This window comes from Pygocentrus nattereri, chromosome 28 (assembly GCF_015220715.1).
Source record: "Pygocentrus nattereri isolate fPygNat1 chromosome 28, fPygNat1.pri, whole genome shotgun sequence".
Taxonomy (NCBI): domain Eukaryota; kingdom Metazoa; phylum Chordata; class Actinopteri; order Characiformes; family Serrasalmidae; genus Pygocentrus; species Pygocentrus nattereri.
Genome location: NC_051238.1, coordinates 24,701,057 through 24,721,044, shown reverse-complemented (window position 1 = coordinate 24,721,044; position 19,988 = coordinate 24,701,057). Strand labels below are relative to the sequence as shown.

At 43.6% G+C, this 19,988-nt stretch overlaps 1 protein-coding gene across 1 annotated transcript; it reads right to left on the bottom strand.

The window, feature by feature from the left end:
- Positions 1 to 128: 128 nt before the first annotated feature.
- mapk4 (mitogen-activated protein kinase 4) lies at positions 129 to 19,488 on the bottom strand. Its single transcript, XM_017714779.2, has 7 exons — positions 18,802 to 19,488; positions 17,246 to 17,322; positions 16,023 to 16,603; positions 10,610 to 10,754; positions 8,480 to 8,641; positions 7,240 to 7,441; positions 129 to 1,476 (listed from the first exon to the last, which is right to left on the bottom strand). The coding sequence occupies exons 3-7, from the start codon at positions 16,566 to 16,568 to the stop codon at positions 525 to 527; spliced, it is 2,007 nt and encodes a 668-aa protein (XP_017570268.2). The 5' UTR covers positions 16,569 to 16,603; positions 17,246 to 17,322; positions 18,802 to 19,488; the 3' UTR covers positions 129 to 524.
- Positions 19,489 to 19,988: the final 500 nt, after the last annotated feature.

The following is a 19,988-nucleotide window of genomic DNA, read 5'->3' as shown; positions in this document are numbered from 1 at the left end:
TTCATTCATGCCGTGCCACACTTTCATGCGCATTTGATCTACTGTAATCAAATGATTGTCAGCCTAATGGGAGCTTAAAAAAGTGCTGGGTAAAACGAGAGGGCAACAGAACACGCACAAGTCATGTATTATAAAGAATAAGTTTATTAAGTGAAAACATTGGAAATAGCCATCCAACAGACAAAGCTCCTCTGGGTACTGTTGCAAAGGTGAAGAATAGAGCTGTATAAAAAGTCACTCCTCTGCAGAGCGTATGAAGTTTGATTAAAAACAGTCAGAATTTCTGAATTTCAAAGATTTCTTTTTACCAGGATGCCTTTAAAAGGATCTTCAAAGAACCATGAAAGTACATTCAGACATGAACCTATAGTGGAAACATAATCAGCATTCCCAAAACAATGGTTTGTGTATATCTTGAGCAAGTCACACATTCAGAAATCTATGCATACTTGCAAGAGCAGCACTAAGAAATCTCACAAACCGAAGAAACCTACTGTAGGTCCTTCACCATGCTCCACACTTCTCTACCAGTGCTCTTTGTGGCAGCCTTGAGCCTTGACCATCTCCGATGTTGAGGTTTGAGTTCTGGACGGTTTGTGGTCCGAGAGCCCGGAAGAACAGCTAACGTTACCTTGCTTGGAAGAATCGACTTCTTCACCTTGGCTACACAGTCTTAGTGCTTGTGAGATGAACACATCCAAGTCAAAGGGTGAATGTTCTTCTCTGGTAAAGGGGAGTGAAGGTGAAGGTTGAGGGTTGCTTTGAAACGTGTTGGATGGACCTGGAGTGGGAGAAGAAGGTGAGGAAGGTAGCAGAGAAGGAGGAGAAGAAAAGAAAGGAATAGGACTTCTCCGACTATGCTGGTGGAGAAGATTAGACGTGTGCAGCATTGAAGGAGGCTGTGTTTGGGCAAGGGAATGAGGGAGTAAAGTTGGGGAAATGGGCAAAGGAGGAGAACAAGGGGAGTTGGGAGGTTCCTGAGGTGAACCTGGAGAATGGAGGCCCGATTGTGTGCTCTCCACCCAGCGTGAGATTTCTTTGAACAAATTTGCAGGTTCTTCTGGAGGAAACTGCTCAGCACTGCCCCCTCTGGGCCCTGGGAGGGCATTGCGCTTCCAGTGAGACAAGTCCAGTATCAGCTTGGGCTCCGAATAGTGCTGTGGCTTCCCTTCGCGCCACGCTATCTTATCCAAGTAGGACGGAGAGCCCACTTTGTAGTCGCAGGAGCGGCCGCAGTCCAGCTCCATGTAGTGACCGCATGCTCTATCCAAAGACGAGTGGGACTGCTCCAGGAAACGTTCAGCCGAGCTGCTGTGTGAGTATTTGCGTGGGTCCACTTGGGCTTCCTCGATGACGGATGCTGAAGTCGCCCGGGGGTCTCGCTGTACCTCGTCTTCTTCAGCCTCTCCCAGCTCAGACACGCTCTGCATACACCCACACTGCTCCTGCTGCTGCCAGCACAGGTCTGATGAAAGACTTGAGAGGGATCGAGAGAAGAAGAGGAATTTACTGACAGGCAAGGATGCAAGTCTGTGACCTCACAGTGATCTGATCCAAACATCATTCATTTATATACAATTCAAAACATCATTAAATCGCAAAGCAATTTACCAGGATTCTATTATTTTGGCGCGATTCAGAAAAAAACCCACCAAATACACAAATTGGTATGATTATCTTTTTTATATTTAGGCCAAAATGTTAGCACCAACTTTACTTAATATTCTTAAAATCAATTGTATTTACTTCTAACACTGGATGAAGATGAAGATACACACAGTACAATGTAAGACCTTAAAATGCTTAAACACTGTGGTTTTTGCTTGTAAAGCCTCAAAATAACACTGAAATAAATACAAATGAACATTAATGCAGTAAAAAGAATGTCTTGTTTTATACGAGATCACTGATCCTGTGATACGGTTAGAAGAATACAGATTTAGTTCTCATTTCTGCACCTCAGCCACTGCCTGGATTTGTTCAATTCCTCTGGCTGAAACAGGAATTGAATGGCAACCACCAGTTCTGGGTTGCCTTAAGGAGAGATTTGGAAACGTTTAAGCCATCCCACATACATAAACTGCAGACAATGCATTGCATTTAAGCTATTTATTCAATTCTACACTTAAAACTGGTTCTACGATTAGTTTTTATTCTAATGTTGTCGTTTTTCCAAACAAATGAACACTAAATGAACAATAATAATAGTACATTCAATAGTGTAATTCAACAACTGAGCAGCAAAGTCAGGGTTCAAAATAACGACATCTGTAAGTCCTTATTCATGCAGCACTTTTCATTTCAGTTATAAAATCTCAGTGTTTACTCAGAAGACAAGTTAAACATTGGGAGGACAAAATACAATGAAACAGTAAATGCTATTCCAGAGCTCAATAATAATAATAATAATAATGATAATAATAATTATATTATTACCTATTAACTGAGCTGTAAGTGATGTGAGAAATTTGCAGTAAGCCTGCCTCAGCTAAGTAATCTGGACAGGCTATAATGCTTCAAAGGTTTGGCAAGATATGCCAGAGCTATGCCATTAAAAGCTTTAAGTGTCATAAACAAAATTTGGAACGTAGCAGGAGGTGAGTGTGGACTAAGACCAGAGTAACATGCTCAGAAAATTCCTGCTGAGCACACAGGCTGCATATTTAGAGAGACAACAGGGCAACCAGTAAGTAACAAGTTGCAGTTCATTTAGAAGTTATGAAAGCATGAACTGAAGCATCTGATCTATTGGATATGTTTCTGAAGTGGATTAAGACCCCAATGTCCTTGACTGTAGCTTTTGGTTGCACAGAAAAAGCTTTCAGGTTAAGGATAAGCTCTGTGACCTTAGTTTGAGTGAAGCACAACCGCAATACTTCTATCAGAATTTAGTAGAAGGAAGCTCCTGGTCACCCAGACTTTTGTCTTTAGCATTTTGTGTAAGTGTGTCAGTGCTGATGTATAACTGCATCATCATCATAAAAATAGTGGCGAACGTTGACTTGAAAAATGCTACGTTTAAAGGGCTCCAAAGTAAACAGAGCCTCGTGGGACACCATATTGCACTATGTTTGGGAAAATTTCTCATCATCAACAAATTAGTAGCACTCTTTAGGAAATTTAGTAAGATCTAAATCAGGCAAGAGCACGGTGGCGTGGTGGGTAGCGCTGTTGCCTCACAGCAAGGAGGGCCTGGGTTCGATTCCCGGCCGGGTGACCGGGGTCCTCTCTGTGTGGAGTCTGCATGTTCTCCCCGTGTCTGTGTGGGTTTCCTCCGGGTTCTCCGGTTTCCTCCCACGGTCCAAAGACATGCAGTCAGGTCAATTGGACATACTAAATTGCCCCTGGATATGAGTGACTGTCTGTGTCTGTCTGTCTGCCCTGCGATGGACTGGCGACCTGTCCAGGGTGTATCCTGCCTTCCGCCCGAAGACTGCTGACGGAGAAGCGGCTTAGATGGATGGATAAATCAGGCAAGAATGTATCTGTCATTTGGGTGAGTGGGAAAAAACATTAAAACAACCCTTAAAACCCCACCTATAACTCCTTAACGCTGGAGTATCTCGTGGCACAATAGCTGTTTTATATATGACCCTATTTGGCCTTCATCCATGTTTCAATCTCCATTTGGCCTTTTTTCTTTCAGAGCCACTAAAGCCTGCTCTCCCAGGGGCTACCAGCCTGATTAACCTCCACCTGCTTATGCTGTGAGCTGTAAATAACGGCCTACACCTCAGATTAGACCATCTGGCTGAGGAAAGGACAACAGTGACAGGTTTTTAGATGTTATTAGAGGTTCAACTGTGAGACATAATTAAGGAGATACATGCTTTTTTTATATGTGACCTGCTCTCACTATCAGTAAGCCCTGAGGTTTGTCCCTGATAACCTCCCTCTGCTGTGATACTGGCTTTCATTTCACTCTATAATAAATCACGTAGCCAGATACCATCTTTTAACGATCGTATTTATGGCCTGCAGCTGACGGAGCAGGTTTAAACATTACAGATCAATAAACTGTAAGTCGGTATGTTCTCCTTTGAGTTACTAAAATTAGCTTCTTTGCTCTATTTTACAGTTCTGCAAAGTATAAATAATGTATTATATTGGGCTCTGTCAAACATACCACATAAACACTAAGTCTTTTTCAGTGGAATACAACGGCAAGCTAGAGTGGGATTGAGTAGTAATTTTGAATATGACATTCGGTGCAGATACTAAACTTAATTAGTGTGTTATAATAGTTCTGAACTACTAAACTGGACTGAAATCAAACACATGTATGTGGACACCCGTATGTCAGATCCATATGTGCTTGCTGAACATTTTAGTTCAAAACTACAGACATGAATATGGAGCTGTTCCCCCCCTTTGCTGCAGTAACAGTTTCTACTCTTCTGGGACGGCTTTCCACTAAATTTTAGAACATGGCTGCTGGGATTTGCTTCAGTTTAGCCACAAAATCATTAATGAGGTCAGGTACTGATGTTGGGCGATAAGGCCTAACTGGCAGTCGGTGTTCCAATGAATCCCAAAGGTGTTGATAGGGGTGAGGGAAGAGCTCCGTACAGTCCAGTCAACCTCTTTCTTACCAAACTACTCGAATCATTTTATTATGGAGCCGCATGGAATCTGCCATTCAGCAACCTTTCTCAAACTGCTGCCACAAAGCTGGAAGCATGCAATTCATTGGAATGTCGTCCACTAAAAAAGATGGTTCTTTAAGGGTTCTTTAGAAAAAAAAAATCTCTATGTAGAACCATAAACAACCAAAGAACACGTACATGATTAGTTCTTTGCAATCCTGCAGATTGAAGAAGAACATACTATTTATGACACAGTAACAATAGAAGAACACTTTTTGGTCCTATGTAGAACCTTTTTCAAAAAGGGAACCGTTTACAACACATTATCAATCTGAAGAACCATTACGTAATGCAAGGAACCCTTTCATGCAAAGGGTTCTTTGGGTGTTCATGGCCACATGTATGTATAGAACCTTTTCTTTATTAAAGAGCCATCTTTTTAAGAGCATAGCATTAAGATTTCCCTTCACAAGAACTAAGGGGCCCAAGCCACGAAAAACAGCTCCAGACCATTATTCCACCTCCACCAAACTTTACACTTGGCACTCTGCATTTGGGAAGGTAGCTTTCTTCTGCATCCACCACTGCCAGATAAAGTTCTGTTTAGGCCAGTCAAATTTTCAGAAAACTGTGTCGATGCTTCCAGAAGCAGTTTGGACCTAAGTAGTGAGTCCTGCAACCGAGGACAGGTGACTTTTACATGCTACGCACATCTGACATTCTCATTCTGTGAGTCTGTGTGACTTCCCACTTCACAACTGAGCTGTTGGTGTTCCTGCACATTTCCAAACAGTAACAATGCCAACAATTTCAGTTGACCAGAACAAACTCTAGCAGGGCAGAAATTTGAAGAACGTGTTGGACAAACATGTTGGACAGGTGGCTTCCTATGGCAGTCACTGAACTCTTCAGCACAATGAAATTGACTGCCAGTGTTTGTCTAGGCAGATTACATGGCTTGATTTCAAGCACCTGTTAGCAATGAGTGTGGCTGAAATATTCGGACACCATTAATCAGAGACGCTGTCCATCATTTTGGTCCGTGTAATGTAGACTAACCCAAAATGCATCTCTGAAGTAGCAACTATAGAGGAGCAACCACGTTTAACTTGAGATCCTTTAGAAAATTGTAAAGTTTGCTTTTCAGAATTTCTGTTGGTCCGTTCTTTATGACGGAAGCTAGCGTTCGGTATCAAATCGTGTAACAAAATAAAAACAGAATAAAAAGGAGGTAGGAGATTTTCTTATGACTGTACTAATGACCCTTATTCCTCAAAGTTGTTTGAAAAAATAGCAGATTTTACTGTTATTTAAAGACAAAGTGGTACAAACGACTGATTCATTTAACTTCTTAAGCTGTGGAAAACATTTTTTTGGCGCAAATGATGAATCAGCTTGCAAGTATGTGAAATCAAGTGGCAGTACCCCAGTACCCCATTCACATCTCATTTACATAAAGCACACCCTAACTCGTGCAGATGCTTCGGCGGGGAGCCAATAAAGCAACAGCATTCAGTGACTTGTAAGCCAGATAAGAACGTACAGGTTGAGGTCAAGCGGTGAGTGCACGGCCTTGCGCTACTGACCAAACTAGTGTTAAAATAACGATGACCAGAAAGAATAAAATACTGAACAATTTTTTTTTTTTTTTTTACACTAGAGAATTTTCTAAATAAAACTTAAACGCTGTATTTTTGCAGTGTATGAGATGCTTCTGCAGTAGCTGCATTTTGTGTTTTTCTTTATCGGGCAGTGTCAGTGGTATAAAACAAAAGCACAGTTTAATGCGTCTTTAAATGACAAGGAATAGTTGCAGCATTTGTTCCAATATGCATGTAAAAATAAGAACATCCACTTTTGTACTGAATTGTTTGATAATAATAGTTTTAGTTAGTTAATCACGCATCAGGTATTGCTTTCAGGTGGTTAAACTGTTCATGTACACACTCCTACAGACGTGCATTTGATTATATAGATATGCTAAAGCGGAAAGTGGTGAATAACAAAACCCTTGGTGAAATTAGTTTTTGCTCGTTTTACAGTCAGATTGATGAATAAGGGCCAAATGTTACAAACCCTGTAGCAAAAGTTGTCAGTAAAGGCCTACTGTACGTTCTTCTTCTTCTTTCGGCTGCTCCCTTTAGGGGTCGCCACAGCGGATCATCTGCCTCCATCTTGCCCTATCCACTGCCTCCTCTACTTTCACACCAACCATCTCCATGTCCACCTTCACTACATCCATAAACCTTCTCTGAGGTCTGCCTCTTCTCCTTCTACCCGGCAGCTCCATCTCCAACATTCTTTGCCCAATATCTCCACTATTCCTCCTCAACAAATTTCCAAACCATCTCAACCTGGCCTCTCTGGCTTTATCTCCAAACTGCTCCACCTTCACTGTCCCTCTGATCTGCTTATTTCTAATCTTGTCCATCCTGGTCACTCCCAATGAAAATCTCAGCATCTTCATCTCCGCCACCTCCAGCTCAGCCTCCTGTCTTTTGCCTACTGTATGTTAGACTGCAATATAATAAGCCTTCGCTTACTACACCACAAGCCCTTCATGCTGAAATGGGTGCTGAAAACTTTAAGAAGGGGTGAACAACACCGGCCCTGCTGAGGGCATCAAAGCGGGATAAGGAAGTGGATACGTTACCTGTCCCAGCGGCCGCTGAGTGGGTAGCTGTTTTCACTGACCAGGCTGTCTTCAAGCTCGTCCTCTATGCGGAAGGGCTGCAGGGACACGGGCTCGTCTTGAGGACAGGAATAGTGCCTGAGGAACGGGTGAGACAGAGCAGCCTCTGCTGTCAAGCGGTCCATCGGGTTGAAGGTCAGGATCCGCTCCAAGAAGTCTACAGCTGAGAAAAGCAATAAAAAACTGTGTTGATGCTGGATAAATGACAAGGAGATGAACACGATCAAGGTTGTGATCACATCAATAGTGCTTGTATACTTCTGTCCAGATCACCTATTCAGCAGTTGTAGTTACACTGGACCCCACTAAACTTAGAAACTCATTACAAACACTACAGTACATTCATAAATCGGCATCACCTTGATTTCACAAACGTACATAGCAAGTCAATCCAGTGTGTAGCTGTAGACCTTCCATACAGACCTTTCATACTAAATAACGTCATAACATTAGCTCCTCTATAGATATACATCATATAGCTCTTATATAGATATAGAAGAGACTATATTCCAAAACTGTCAAAAACAGCAGAAGCTACTACCGTGTCAACTTTGTGCATGTTTACAGGGTTTTTATCAAGCTGCTACACCTGCTTAGTGAATCCAGGCCTTGAGAGCTCCTCAGTTAATAGTGTGTTAATGCTCTCAGGCTAATGTACTCGTCTCACTCGACTGTGATACCCCAGAAGTGCATTCAACTGCCAATGAAAGGCTGCTTTTGCCTTGCAGCACTGCATTGCAGAGGCGATAGCAATGCATTATGGGTAATGCATAGGTGAGAGTCTTCAACAGCCTGTGCCTGCAATACGCAGTCACATCAAACATCACACAAAACCTAATCACTCCTCATTTCTTCTGAACTTGGCGACAATGTTTAGCAATATGCCACAGATTTTGGGGATTACTGTACTGTTCATTAACGCTTAAGGGGCCCACGGTCTACATATTTCTTAATTTCTTTCAATACTTTCCTCTTATGTTTATATTTTTATATCAGTGTGTGTGTTTTATATGTAAATGGAGTGAACGGTATGAAACTTATACTTTGGAACTTTTACATACCACATCAAGCTCTTTAATTTAAAAGGAGAGAGAGGAAAATTCACTTCTCCATGATATGGACTGGCCCACAGGCTCAACCAGAGTAACCAAAAAGATCCCCCTTCAGCACCTCCCACCACCTTTCTCCATTTGTTTCTCACCCTCATCCTCCACCTCGGGCAGCAGCTCCCGCAGCGATCTCCTGACCTGCCAGCCGCGGCTGACGTAAAAGGGCATGACCTTCAGCAGCTCCTGTCTGTCCTCTTCCCTCAGTACGGGCACCGTGTCCAGAATCAGCTGCATCTGCTCCAGCTCATGTGCACCTGCACACCAAAGGCATGAGGGTGAGGCTGTCACATAGATTACAGCAGCATCTTACACTGATATGAGATCAAGCTTGTCTTGTGTTGGAAAACTGGGGGGGAAAAAAACAGACTCGTTTTCCAGAAAGGGCAGATATACTTTTATCTCCTGAAGTCCACTTAGCATGTCATAATTCATTATTACATAACCATTTTCTACCTTCTCTTTAATCCTTAGAACTAACCGACCTCTGTTCTTTGTGACCGCATTCAAAAAGCCGTCCAAGTCTGAAAAGTCTAAGTCTGAAACGTCTAAGTCTGAAAAGTCTAAGTCTGAAAAGTCTTCCCCTCCTGTGGCTCTGTTACACATTTTCTGCAGTACCAACACTCTTTATCACTTCAACATGAAGTGGCTGTAGGCTGAACTATTATGAATTCAAAACAAGTTATCACACTTACATATGGATTGCATGGACTGTAGAGTGAATTGCACATTTAAGAATTGTTTACAAAAAACATCTCACTTTTCAGAAGTAAAAGGAAATGTAGGTTTTCCATGATATGGTCCCTACAGAATTCCTTTTTATTTCCTTCTAAGCAATCCTCCATGCTGTAGCTGTGGAAAATACAATGGGGTCTTCACACCTGGCTCCAATGGTGGGTGCTTGCTTTCTTAACCTTAATTCAGTTTAGAATACGACTTCTGTTTCTTATCTAGAGTTAGAAAGGCTTTACAAGAGCCTTCGTATGGTGGTGCATGTTACGTTTGCATTGTAATACGGTCCCACGTGCAAACACACAACCAAAAATTGGACTGTAAATTCTACACAGGCCGAATTACTCAGGCCTTAAAAACATGTAGTTATACATTGTAAAATAATTTCAGCTTCAGGGTCACCTCAATCTAAAAAAAACAAAACATTGAAAAAGCACACACACCCACGTTATCAGATTACTCCTATTTGACTGAACTGAGTAACTGACATATATGCACTCCTATTAAACCCTTTACATCCACCAGCGTATAAAATCGGGAGGGCTTTTCATAAGTTTTGTTGAATTATTTCTCATTCATAGCTCACTGAAACATCACAGATATTCCACCAAAAGCGCAGATTCTAAATGTTTAGTCAATACCATATTAATAATTGTGAGCAGAAGAAGAGATGTTTTATTATGATTTGGATTTGAAGGTTATCTTGTTTCTACTTTGTCAAAGAAAAATCTTTCCATTTCTGACAAGTTCTGGTCATTGTTTATATTAAAACAGATGGAAAAATGGGTTCATTAGATTAAATATAAATGTATTCATTGCTGGATCAATAAACCTTACGCTTACAGGCAGGGCTAAATTTGAGAAGGATGCATGGGGATGCCAAATCCAAAGAAAATGATACAGTGAATGATGAAAGAAGAAAGGAGAAGAAAATGCAAATTCTAGCAGCTTCAGGGTCCACCACAGATACACACACAAAGAGCTGGTGTAGAGCTTCAGCTCCTGTAACTATTTCAGCAGAATGGGCTGTTGACTTTGACTGGCTAAAAGAAAAATAATTCTGTTGTGGTTACTTTTTCATGAATCTACTTCTTCTATCCACGCTCTGAGCTTTCAGTAAAAAAGTGGACTTGACATGAATGTATTAAATCCATTAAAAACTTAGTAAGTGGTCCCAGCCCTGTGCCTATGTAATTAATTATGTTATGTTATTATGTTATATATATATATCGCAACAAAACCATGTATCTTCAAAGTGGTAAACTTTCAGAAGGAAAAAATCTGCAAAACTTTGAATGGAAGTCAAAGTGGCAATACTTTTTGCTAGTTATTATTACCATTGTCCTAAAAGTGTGATGGCCAGCTGGTGTTTTCAAATTCTGAGATCTGAGGCACAAGGTTTTGCTCTCAAAGCGGTAATATGTTATGTAAATCAAGTTTATAGCAAAGCAAAATTAAAACCATTACTATTTTTGACCAGCATCCAGTCTGACCTGCGAAGAGTGTGCGTCCTGTCAACATCTCAGCCAGGATGCATCCGGCAGCCCACATATCGATGGCCTTGGTGTAGTTGTTTGGGGACAGCAGCAGACGAGGGGAGCGATACCACTTAGTCACCATGCCCTCAGAGAGGTAGCCCTACACGATCACACACACCAAACAGACCATTACCTGCTGCAAAGATTCTGCTTCTGGCATAGTCATTTTACTTGTGACCACAAGAGCAGATCTTCATTCAAAGGCATGTGAATTATCTGCAGTAGGAGAACAGCACAGCGAGGTAAAATCAATGCATTGTTTACAGCGGCTCTCATGGCCTTAAGGCACAATACACTTGCCAGCCAGGGCTAAGGCAACTCGGCTATGGCCCTCTCCCTCCAGCCTGTCCTTTCCAGCAGAATAAACGACCCAGCGTGTCTTCAATCTTTAATGAGAAACAGCCGATGTAGCTGCATGGCCTCCAACACCCCCCACCAAACTCATTTTCTCCTTTCTTTCCTGTTTCCTCCTTCTCTCCTTCTCTTTCTCTTCTCCCAGCTTTCTCCCGGGGCCCAGGTGATAAATTATTTGTTGGCTGAGACCAGGTGGCCTCGCTCAGAAGGATGGCTTTGTGGGCAACAGGGACACAAACAGAAATGGCATTCACACATCCTAGACATGGTGAGTGCCTCTGCGCATCATCTAAGCAGAGTCATTAAAGCCTTTGGGCTGATTCACAAACCTGTGGACTCCAGATACCGCAAGATGAAAACCATCGCACAATGGTTCATAATGACTGTAGGAACCCTAACAGTAGAGCCTGATCAAAGAGGTTTATCTGATACACGATTTGTGTGACGTGACATCATGCCTAACCACAGGTTTAATCAGCATCTTGTATTCTCGAGCCACTTAAAGCGATAGTTTGGGAACAAATCTATAGTATGGATAAAATTCAGGTTTCAATATTATTGCTACCTTTTGGGGAATTCAGTGTGAATTTGAAACACCACTAAAATGACCAGTCTCCTATATTTAAGTGCCTGTGTACTGGCTATTTCAAGGGTGTCCAAAGTCTGGCCCCAGGGCCAAACGCTTAATATTGAAAGCTCTTGTTTCTGGCGAGATGGAAATTTAAATACTTTTTTATTGAGAGCCACAGCAAATGTATGTGCCTCATATGGGAAAAGACTGTAATGAATTTAGTATCAACAGACATTACAATAAATATTCAGGGAAGGCGAATATTTAAGGAATTTAAGGAATTCTTACTTGATTTTTTGAGCAAATAAAGACTTGAAAATGCCAGAAGGTGTCATCACCAAATTCTCAGAACGGTACCAAGATGCTTAGATCGATTCATTGCTCTACAAGGTTGTATTTTTCATGTTTTGAAAACTTAATATTTTTAATCACTTAGGAATAATATTTTAGCCCACAGGTATTTTGACATGGTCCAACCTGGCCTTCTTTAAATACTTTACTTCATATATATACATACGCTATACTGCCAAAACTCACCCATCCAAATCATTGAATTCAGGTGTTCCAGTCACTTCCACGGCCACAGGTGTATAAAGCCGAGCCCCTAGGCCTGCAGACTGCTTCTACAGACATTAGTGAAAGAATGGGTCGCTCTCAGGAGCTCAGTGAATTCCAGCGTGGTACCGTGATCGGACGCCACCTGTGCAGCAAATCCAGTCGTGAAATTTCCTCACTACTAAATATTCCACAGTCCACTGTCAGTGGGATTATAACAAAGTGGAAGCGATTGGGAACGACAGCAACTCAGCCACGAAGTGGTCGGCCACGTAAAATGACAGAGCGGGGTCAGCGGATGCTGAGGGGCATAGTGCGCACTGCGCAGAGGTCACCAACTTTCTGCAGAGTCAATCACTACAGACCTCCAAACTTCATGTGGCCTTCAGATCAGCTCAAGAACAGCGTAGAGAGCTTCATGGAATGGGTTTCCATGGCAGGGCAGCTGCATCCAAGCCTTACATCACCAAGCGCAATGCAAAGCGTGGAATGCAGTGGTGTAAAGCGCCGCCACTGGACTCTAGAGCAGTGGAGACGTGTTCTCTGGAGTGACCAATCACGCTTCTCCGTCTGGCAATCCGATGGACAAGTCTGGGTTTGGTGGTTGCCAGGAGACGGTACTTGTCTGAATGCACTGTGCCGAGTGTAAAGTTTGGTGGAGGGGGGATCATGGTGTGGGGGTGTTTTTCAGGAGTTGGGCTCGGCCCCTTAGTTCCACTGACAATTTCTTTGTGGAAACAGTTTGGTGACGGCTCCTTCCTGTTCCAAAATGACTGCGCACCAGTGCACAAAACAAGGTCCATAAAGACGTGGATGAGCAAGTTTGATGTGGAAGAACTCGACTGGCCTGCACAGAGTCCTGACCTCAACCTGACAGAACACCTTTGGGATGAATTAGAGTGGAGACTGAGAGCCAGGCCTTCTCGTCCAACATCAGTGTCTGACCTCACAAATACGCTTCTGGAAGAACGGTCAAAATTTCCATAAACACATTCCTAAGCCTTGTGGAAAGCCTTCCCAGAAGAGCTGAAGCTGTTATAGCTGCAAAGGGTGGGCCGACATCATATTAAACCCTATGGATTAAGAACGGGACGTCACTCAAGTTCATATGTGTGTGAAGGCAGACGAGCGAATACTTTTGGAAATACAGTGTATATTTCTAACAACTCAATAGTACGTAGTGTCCACCCTTCACCTGACTTACAGCTTCCACTCTTTTCAGGAGATTTGCTTGTCAGTTTTTCACAGAAATCTGCATGGATATTTTTCCACACCTCCGAAGTTCAGCCTGGTTGTATTTTCAAATTCTCACAATCTAAGCAAACTAAATCACCTTAAATGAAGTTGACGTCTATTGTTGTGAGAATATCAGCAGCTTCTTTGTCTGGTTTGTAAATGTTCTCAATATTTTGTCTTTTTTCCTTTCTCAGTAAAACTACTCACTCACATTGTGTGTTAGCTCTGCATTTCTTTCTGTAATAGTGTTTGAGCAGTTTGAGTATGGCAGCCTACTTTTAGGTGCTCATCTGAAGTGAAGTGCCTAAATTAAAAATAGCTCTTTGTAAAGCTTTAGCAGGTTTTCAAGGAAAAAATATATGATCAGTATCAAACGATAACCAAGTTTTCAACATTGGCAGCAGCATCAGAAAAGAAAAGGTGCCATCTCTCATACTTACTGACTCAGTTACTATATTAATTCATATACTCCTTATTCCCCCAGCTAGAGACAGCATTGTGTTTCCTCTCAGCAAGCCTCCTGCCCGCATAGCTAGAATGTGCGTTTCCAGGTGCTGCTATGAGCCCACAGTAAAGCTATCTGTCTCCCCCTCCCACAGTCAGGGACTAAATGTTCCCAACCATGCCATGAGCAGAGCGCCCTGTTACAGTAATGCGGAGCCAGGGTGTGGGACATTGACTAAGTCAGAAAAGACACACTGAACTGAACTGAACTGAAATTGGACCCTTTCCAGCTTGCTGATTCAGACTCATTCACAAAAGGACACGCCAGCTCGAGGGCACGGAAGATGAGCCCCAAGCAGCCAACAGGCAGGCTAAAGCTGGAGAGCAGCACGGGTGAACAGCAGGGGTGCAGACACGTCACCCTACAGCAAAGTCATCCAGTTTATAACTCACCAAACGCCTTTATTGTTTGCTCAAGCCATCTAGAACACAGCATGGCCCTTTGTTGTCCTGCTTTCACATCTGACTGTCTTGTCCGTCCCAAGCAGAGTCTACCCCTTCGCCCATTCCCTGATAACTCACTCCATCTTGGCCCGTCTCACACAAAGCCCCCCATTCATTTAGGCCTTACAGGCTCTGCTAATGTTACACAGTGTGTTCCCTGCAATAATAAAGCAGGACAATAGAGGAGCAAAGAGCCACATTAATCTTTCACAAGCCCTGATCCCAAAACAGTCAAGGTTATAATTCACTCTGATTATGGCGAAACCCTGCAGGACTGGCTGTGTGTGAGAGGGGATGTGAGGAGGCTTCTGAAAGTTAACGACTACACACAAAGCACACAGGCAAGTGTTTCCCAACCCTGCACATTTCAATGTATTCCCGGCTTGTGTTTTCTCAGCTCAGGAAAGGCTGTGTAAGAGGAATTTGACACGTTTTTACATTGTTAAGAGGTAAACAAATTCATTCCGAGTTGTCTGATTCGGAATGCGCAATTCTAGAGAAATGATTCGGAGTCAGCAGTTACAGGAACCAGACATTGAACGCATGTAGGCTCTCCCGACAGGTCCCCTAGTCGCCAATCCCTCCAGTAGAATGAAAATCAACTTTTAGATTTTTAATGAATATAATCTAATGAAATGCTTTCAGCTTAACTGTTGACTTGAAATGTTTCAATTCTGTGTTGAGCTGCTAGTGAGCAATGAGGGGCGAACCAGGAGAGATGAAAATGACCTGCTGTGAAAACCGTTCACGCGTCTCCTCAAAGAGACCTTCATAAACGTTGACTTGCTTAATATGGTGACAAAAACTCTTCTTCCAATTCCACTTTTTTCAGAATTTTTTTTTAAGAAAAAATAACCGAGGAAACTTAAAAAACGGCAGAAATTGTATTTTAAGGCTACTGTGAAAACGAAGTTAAAGCCCTACCTGAAAGAAAATTCTGACGAAATATCTTCTTTTGCGCTGCTTCTGCCAGAGACGATAGTTTTACAAAAACCTTTCAGTCAAAATGTACTTTTTAATCCATTCGTAATAGAGTGGTACATCATGGTGTACTGTATGGTAAAACAGTACCTTAAGAAAACTTTTCCGATTTATCACTATTTCACCTTGACCAATGAAAACTCAGAAGACATGCAGGTTCACTGGTCATTTCTGACAGCTTCAGAAGGTTATATTTGTGTGGTAGACATCACAAAACCCTATTCCTATCACCACCACTGTAAACAAATCTGAGTGGTATTTTCTACAGTGCATACATATCAACACAACATATCAAACCACTCTGACTGACTATTTACACTTCAGCCATTGAACTATCAGTGGAACTCCCATTTGGAGCCTACCAAAATATGCACTGCAGTCGGGTTGCATAATATAGACATAAAACAATTGTAGTGCTACACTCTTAAACATAAAGGTTCCCAAATTGTTCTTGGCTTGGATGTGAGGTTCTAGAAAAACCTGAATCGATATAGAACCTTCACATTATGTGGGAATTCTTTACATTTTAAAACAATTTCACTCTCACACATCTTATTTACAAACATGCGTCTTTAAAAGATGATCTCTGTAAACTACTAGGGAACCAGAAGTGGTTCTTCACTGGCATTGCTCCGAAGAACCCTTTTTCACACCTCCACTTTTAAGCGTGAAGGCATGTATGTTTGCAGCATGGTATAAAACAAAGTATTTTTTGGACTTTACCTTGTGAGAGTAGTGAGGGTCTACAATGCGTGCCAGCCCAAAGTCTCCAATCTTCAGAAGCAGCTGTTCAGTGTTGATAAAGATGTTGCCTGGCTTCAGGTCACGGTGCAGCACGTTTGCTGAGTGGATGAACTTGAGGCTTCGCAAGAGCTGGTAGAAGAGCAGGGTGGCGTGCTCCCCCGGCAACGGACCCCGCTCCAGTATGCGGCCCAGGTCTGTCTCCATCAGCTCCTGCACTATGTATATAGCTGTAAGCTGTGCGAGGTCGCGGGGCAGAGGCCGACCGTACGGCCCCAGCACCTCGTACACCCTCACCACGTTCTCATGCTGGAGCCTCCGTGTGATCTTCACCTCACGCAGAGCATGCTTTAGGCTGACTGCATCCTGCAGCACCAACTTCTTCACAGCCACCCTCTGCCCGCTGCGTCGGTCCAGCGCCGACAGGACCAGGCCGGAAACGCCCGTGCCCAGGGGCCGCAGGTCCTGGAAATGACCGCCCAGGTCGAAGCCATACCTGAATGGGGAAGAGTTCTGCCGGGCCATCATTCATAGAGGAGCCACCAGGCACTGCCTGAGAGAGGCTGTGGAGTGTGGAAAGCACAATTCATATTATAACACAATTATTAAAATCACATGACTACAAGCCAAAATGCTGCCTTTTGATATGGTGAAATATTTCAAAAATTACCAAATCATAACCCACGAAATGACTCAAGCTCCACGTGCAGAGACGCTTGGAGTAGTTATAAGGAGATCACAGCGTGAAGCTGAAATGGGTGGTGATTAAAGTCATCTTCAATGTGCGTGGTGGATTGAATTTCCTCTCAGAGAGAAGCCTCCTAAATTACAGAGTGCTCTGTGCATGCGGCCCACCAAAGTGAAGAGGGCACAGCGCTGGGTGGAATACAACAGTGCCCTGGTGCAGGGCAAGTGTTTCCATAGCAACATCCCGCAGCCAGTCAGAGCCCACTACACATGTACAGTAGACGGAGGCTCACGGGCTCCTGAACTGCAATCGCTATTCCGAAAGCCTCTCCACCTCTCGCTCAAATTGAATTACGCTCTTCGAGGAGCTCTAGGATGCTGTCGGAGATGCCACTCTGTTTGCCCCGTATGAGCCTCACTCTAGAGGGGATGCTTACTTAACGCCAGGCTGCTGGTGCTGAACTGATCGGGAAGAAATCCTGATGTAATGAGTGTGTAATCCATGAGCCTGTACTTGCCGTTATCGGGTCTGCGCTGGCCTTTCACCTCCATGCTCCGCACGCAGCTATCTGTTAGTGTTCCCATGCATTCCTTCCTGAGATAGACAGAAAAAGAGAGGCGATTTGGGACTAAATTGGACTCCAACACATAGAACAAATATATTAAAGACAAAACTATTAAATCATTTCATCTTACAATCTCATAATGCTCTGCACGTGAAATCATTATTGATGTCTTACAGCAGCTGAAAAAGTGCACACATTGCACTCAAGAGCAAAAACCGTTCTGTGTAATACCACAAAGGTTCTCTAACCTGATACAACAGCTTAAAAAAGACTGTAAGCAAAGGAAATGACTTTATTAGTAAAGGGAATGGTTCCCTTTCCAACTAGGAGTTCTACACAGAACGGATACCGGCTTACGTGGACCTCTGTCTTGATGGAGAACCTACAAAGAACCTTCCTGAAGGGTCTAAACAGCACGGAAAAGGGCTCTTCTATTATTACAAGCTTGGAATAGCAACAATAACAGAACCCTTTTTTAGGTGCTATACAGGACCACACAACACAAGCCGAAGAACCCGTTCATCATGCAAACACCCATTTAAGCCTGACGTGGTTCTATAAAGAAACCATGGTTGACCAGGCAAACCGTCCATTCAACTGGTTCTCGGTGTGCTCACTGTTCTATATATAACCACCGCCTGTACTACGGAACTCTTGAAGGAGCATTTTTAATAGTTCTGAGTGACCACTGAGCCAACATATGAGCACTTTACATCGCTTTTCAGAAAGACAGCCTGTTAATGGTCTGGTGCTCTCTGGCCAAAGCAGCTCACCTTCACTGACAAGACAGCAACGTACTTGAACGTTAAGCCTTCAGCCAAAAATGCTGTTATATAAGCAGATGTTCTCTAGTGAAAGGCATTCGCCTGCGTGCACTTCAGATTAACACAGTTGCTAGATTTTATTTCATTCTGAAGCACTGAGTGGAGACCTGGCTCTGCAGAGCCCCAACACAGCCCTGCATCCCCCTCAGCCCAACTTTATTAATAATGCATACAGCCATGGCGTTGACTAGCCCAGCTGGTGCAGTTCAGCGGTGAACCTCCACTGCAGCACCACTGATTTTTCTGATAACAGCTGATCTTCATGATAAGGAATCGAAAAGACAGGACTATGTTTACCCGCACGACCGATTCCAACCGTCCCTGTGATAAAAGGCGGACGAAAGAATGATATAAATCAACTTGTCCAGCTTTGGAGACAATGAGAGGAGAGGGGGGGGGGGGGGGGGTCAATGTAACTCGTGCACCACCAGCAGCCCTTCTCCTCCTTCTCCTTTGTGTGCGGCAGCCTCGCACAGCCTGGATCCCCAGCTGAGCGAAGCCGTCGCAGAGCAGCGAGCGGAATGAAGATTAAGATCAGTTTCACGCTCTGAAGTGACAACGAAGTGAAGAGGGAAGCTTAGAGAGATTAAACTGCGCCGCCCTGCTGCTCCGCACAGCCTCCACAGCGGTGTCTTTCCGTCGTTCGCTGAGGAAAAGTACAAAGGGAGCGATGCTCCGTCTTACCCCAGTTCGAGCTGCTCCTCCTCGGCTCTCGCAGGCTTTCGTGAGTCCGTCTAAGCTCCACACTCCCGTCCTCTCTCATCTGGTGCCTCAGTCCCGGTGGAGCTCCGTATCAGCGCTGCTTCATCAGTATCATAGCCTCGTATCAGCGAGACAAGATCTGCTGGGTTGCGATCAGACCGCCGGGGGGGGGGGCACGGCGCGCTGATGTTGGCGCCCTCTTCTCCAAAACATTCCCCTCTGCGGGCTCTTCTTTCAGAGTTTTTCTCTCTCCTTTTCTCCCCCTTTTCCTTCTTTTTTAGAACTCGTCGGTGAGCCCCTGGTGTGACGTCACGCCGTCGCCCTCAGTCTACCCCGTTATCTCCACACCTGCCTGTTTTTTTTGCCCCAGTAAGAAACAAAAGCCCTCGGCTCTCCTGAGAGCAGCGCAGCTCCACGCCGGACCGAGCAGCAGCCAATCACAGCCGCGGAGCGACAGAACGGCACCGCAGATTGGCTGCTGGTTTTCCCTCTAATTTGCATACGAAGCCTCTGCTTCTGACAGTGAAGAACACTTCAGGCTTCAAATGCAGACAAATGCAGGTCGTGCTTGCTTGAAATAAGGCAGCGAGCCACGTTAAACGTTAAAAGTGTGGATTGAGCCATTTACTGGCCGCACTGAAGGCCGTTAAGGCGTGAAAAAGTTTTTTTTTTCTTTAAACAGGTCACCCTAACACTCAGCTGACAACGTCAATGACCATGTCCATCTTCTAGTCAAAGGATTATAGTTTTTAATTTGTCTTCCTGAGAGGATTCGTGAACTCCACTTAGGGATTACTCACCAAAATAGTTCAATAGATGTGAGGATTAAGCCTGCATTAATATTTGGCCACTCTGATGATGTGATGTGAGCACTGGACCTCTCAGAAAGCTATTGGTGAAAAAAGCCATAGCTCAGATTTTACTAGTGTTATATCGTCTACGGCTCCAGCAGGACCTGATTGTTCATACTTATGGAATAATTATGGCATTTTGAAAACACTTTAATAGAATACCAATGTTTATAACGTTGCTATAAAAACCAGTATAGACACCAGCAAAACCAGTATATGTTGTGTTTTGATGCTGGTCAACTAGCACGACCATGCCTAGATGACCAGCTAAACCAGACCAGCGCTTGGCCAGCATAAACCAGCATGAAATGCCTTCCA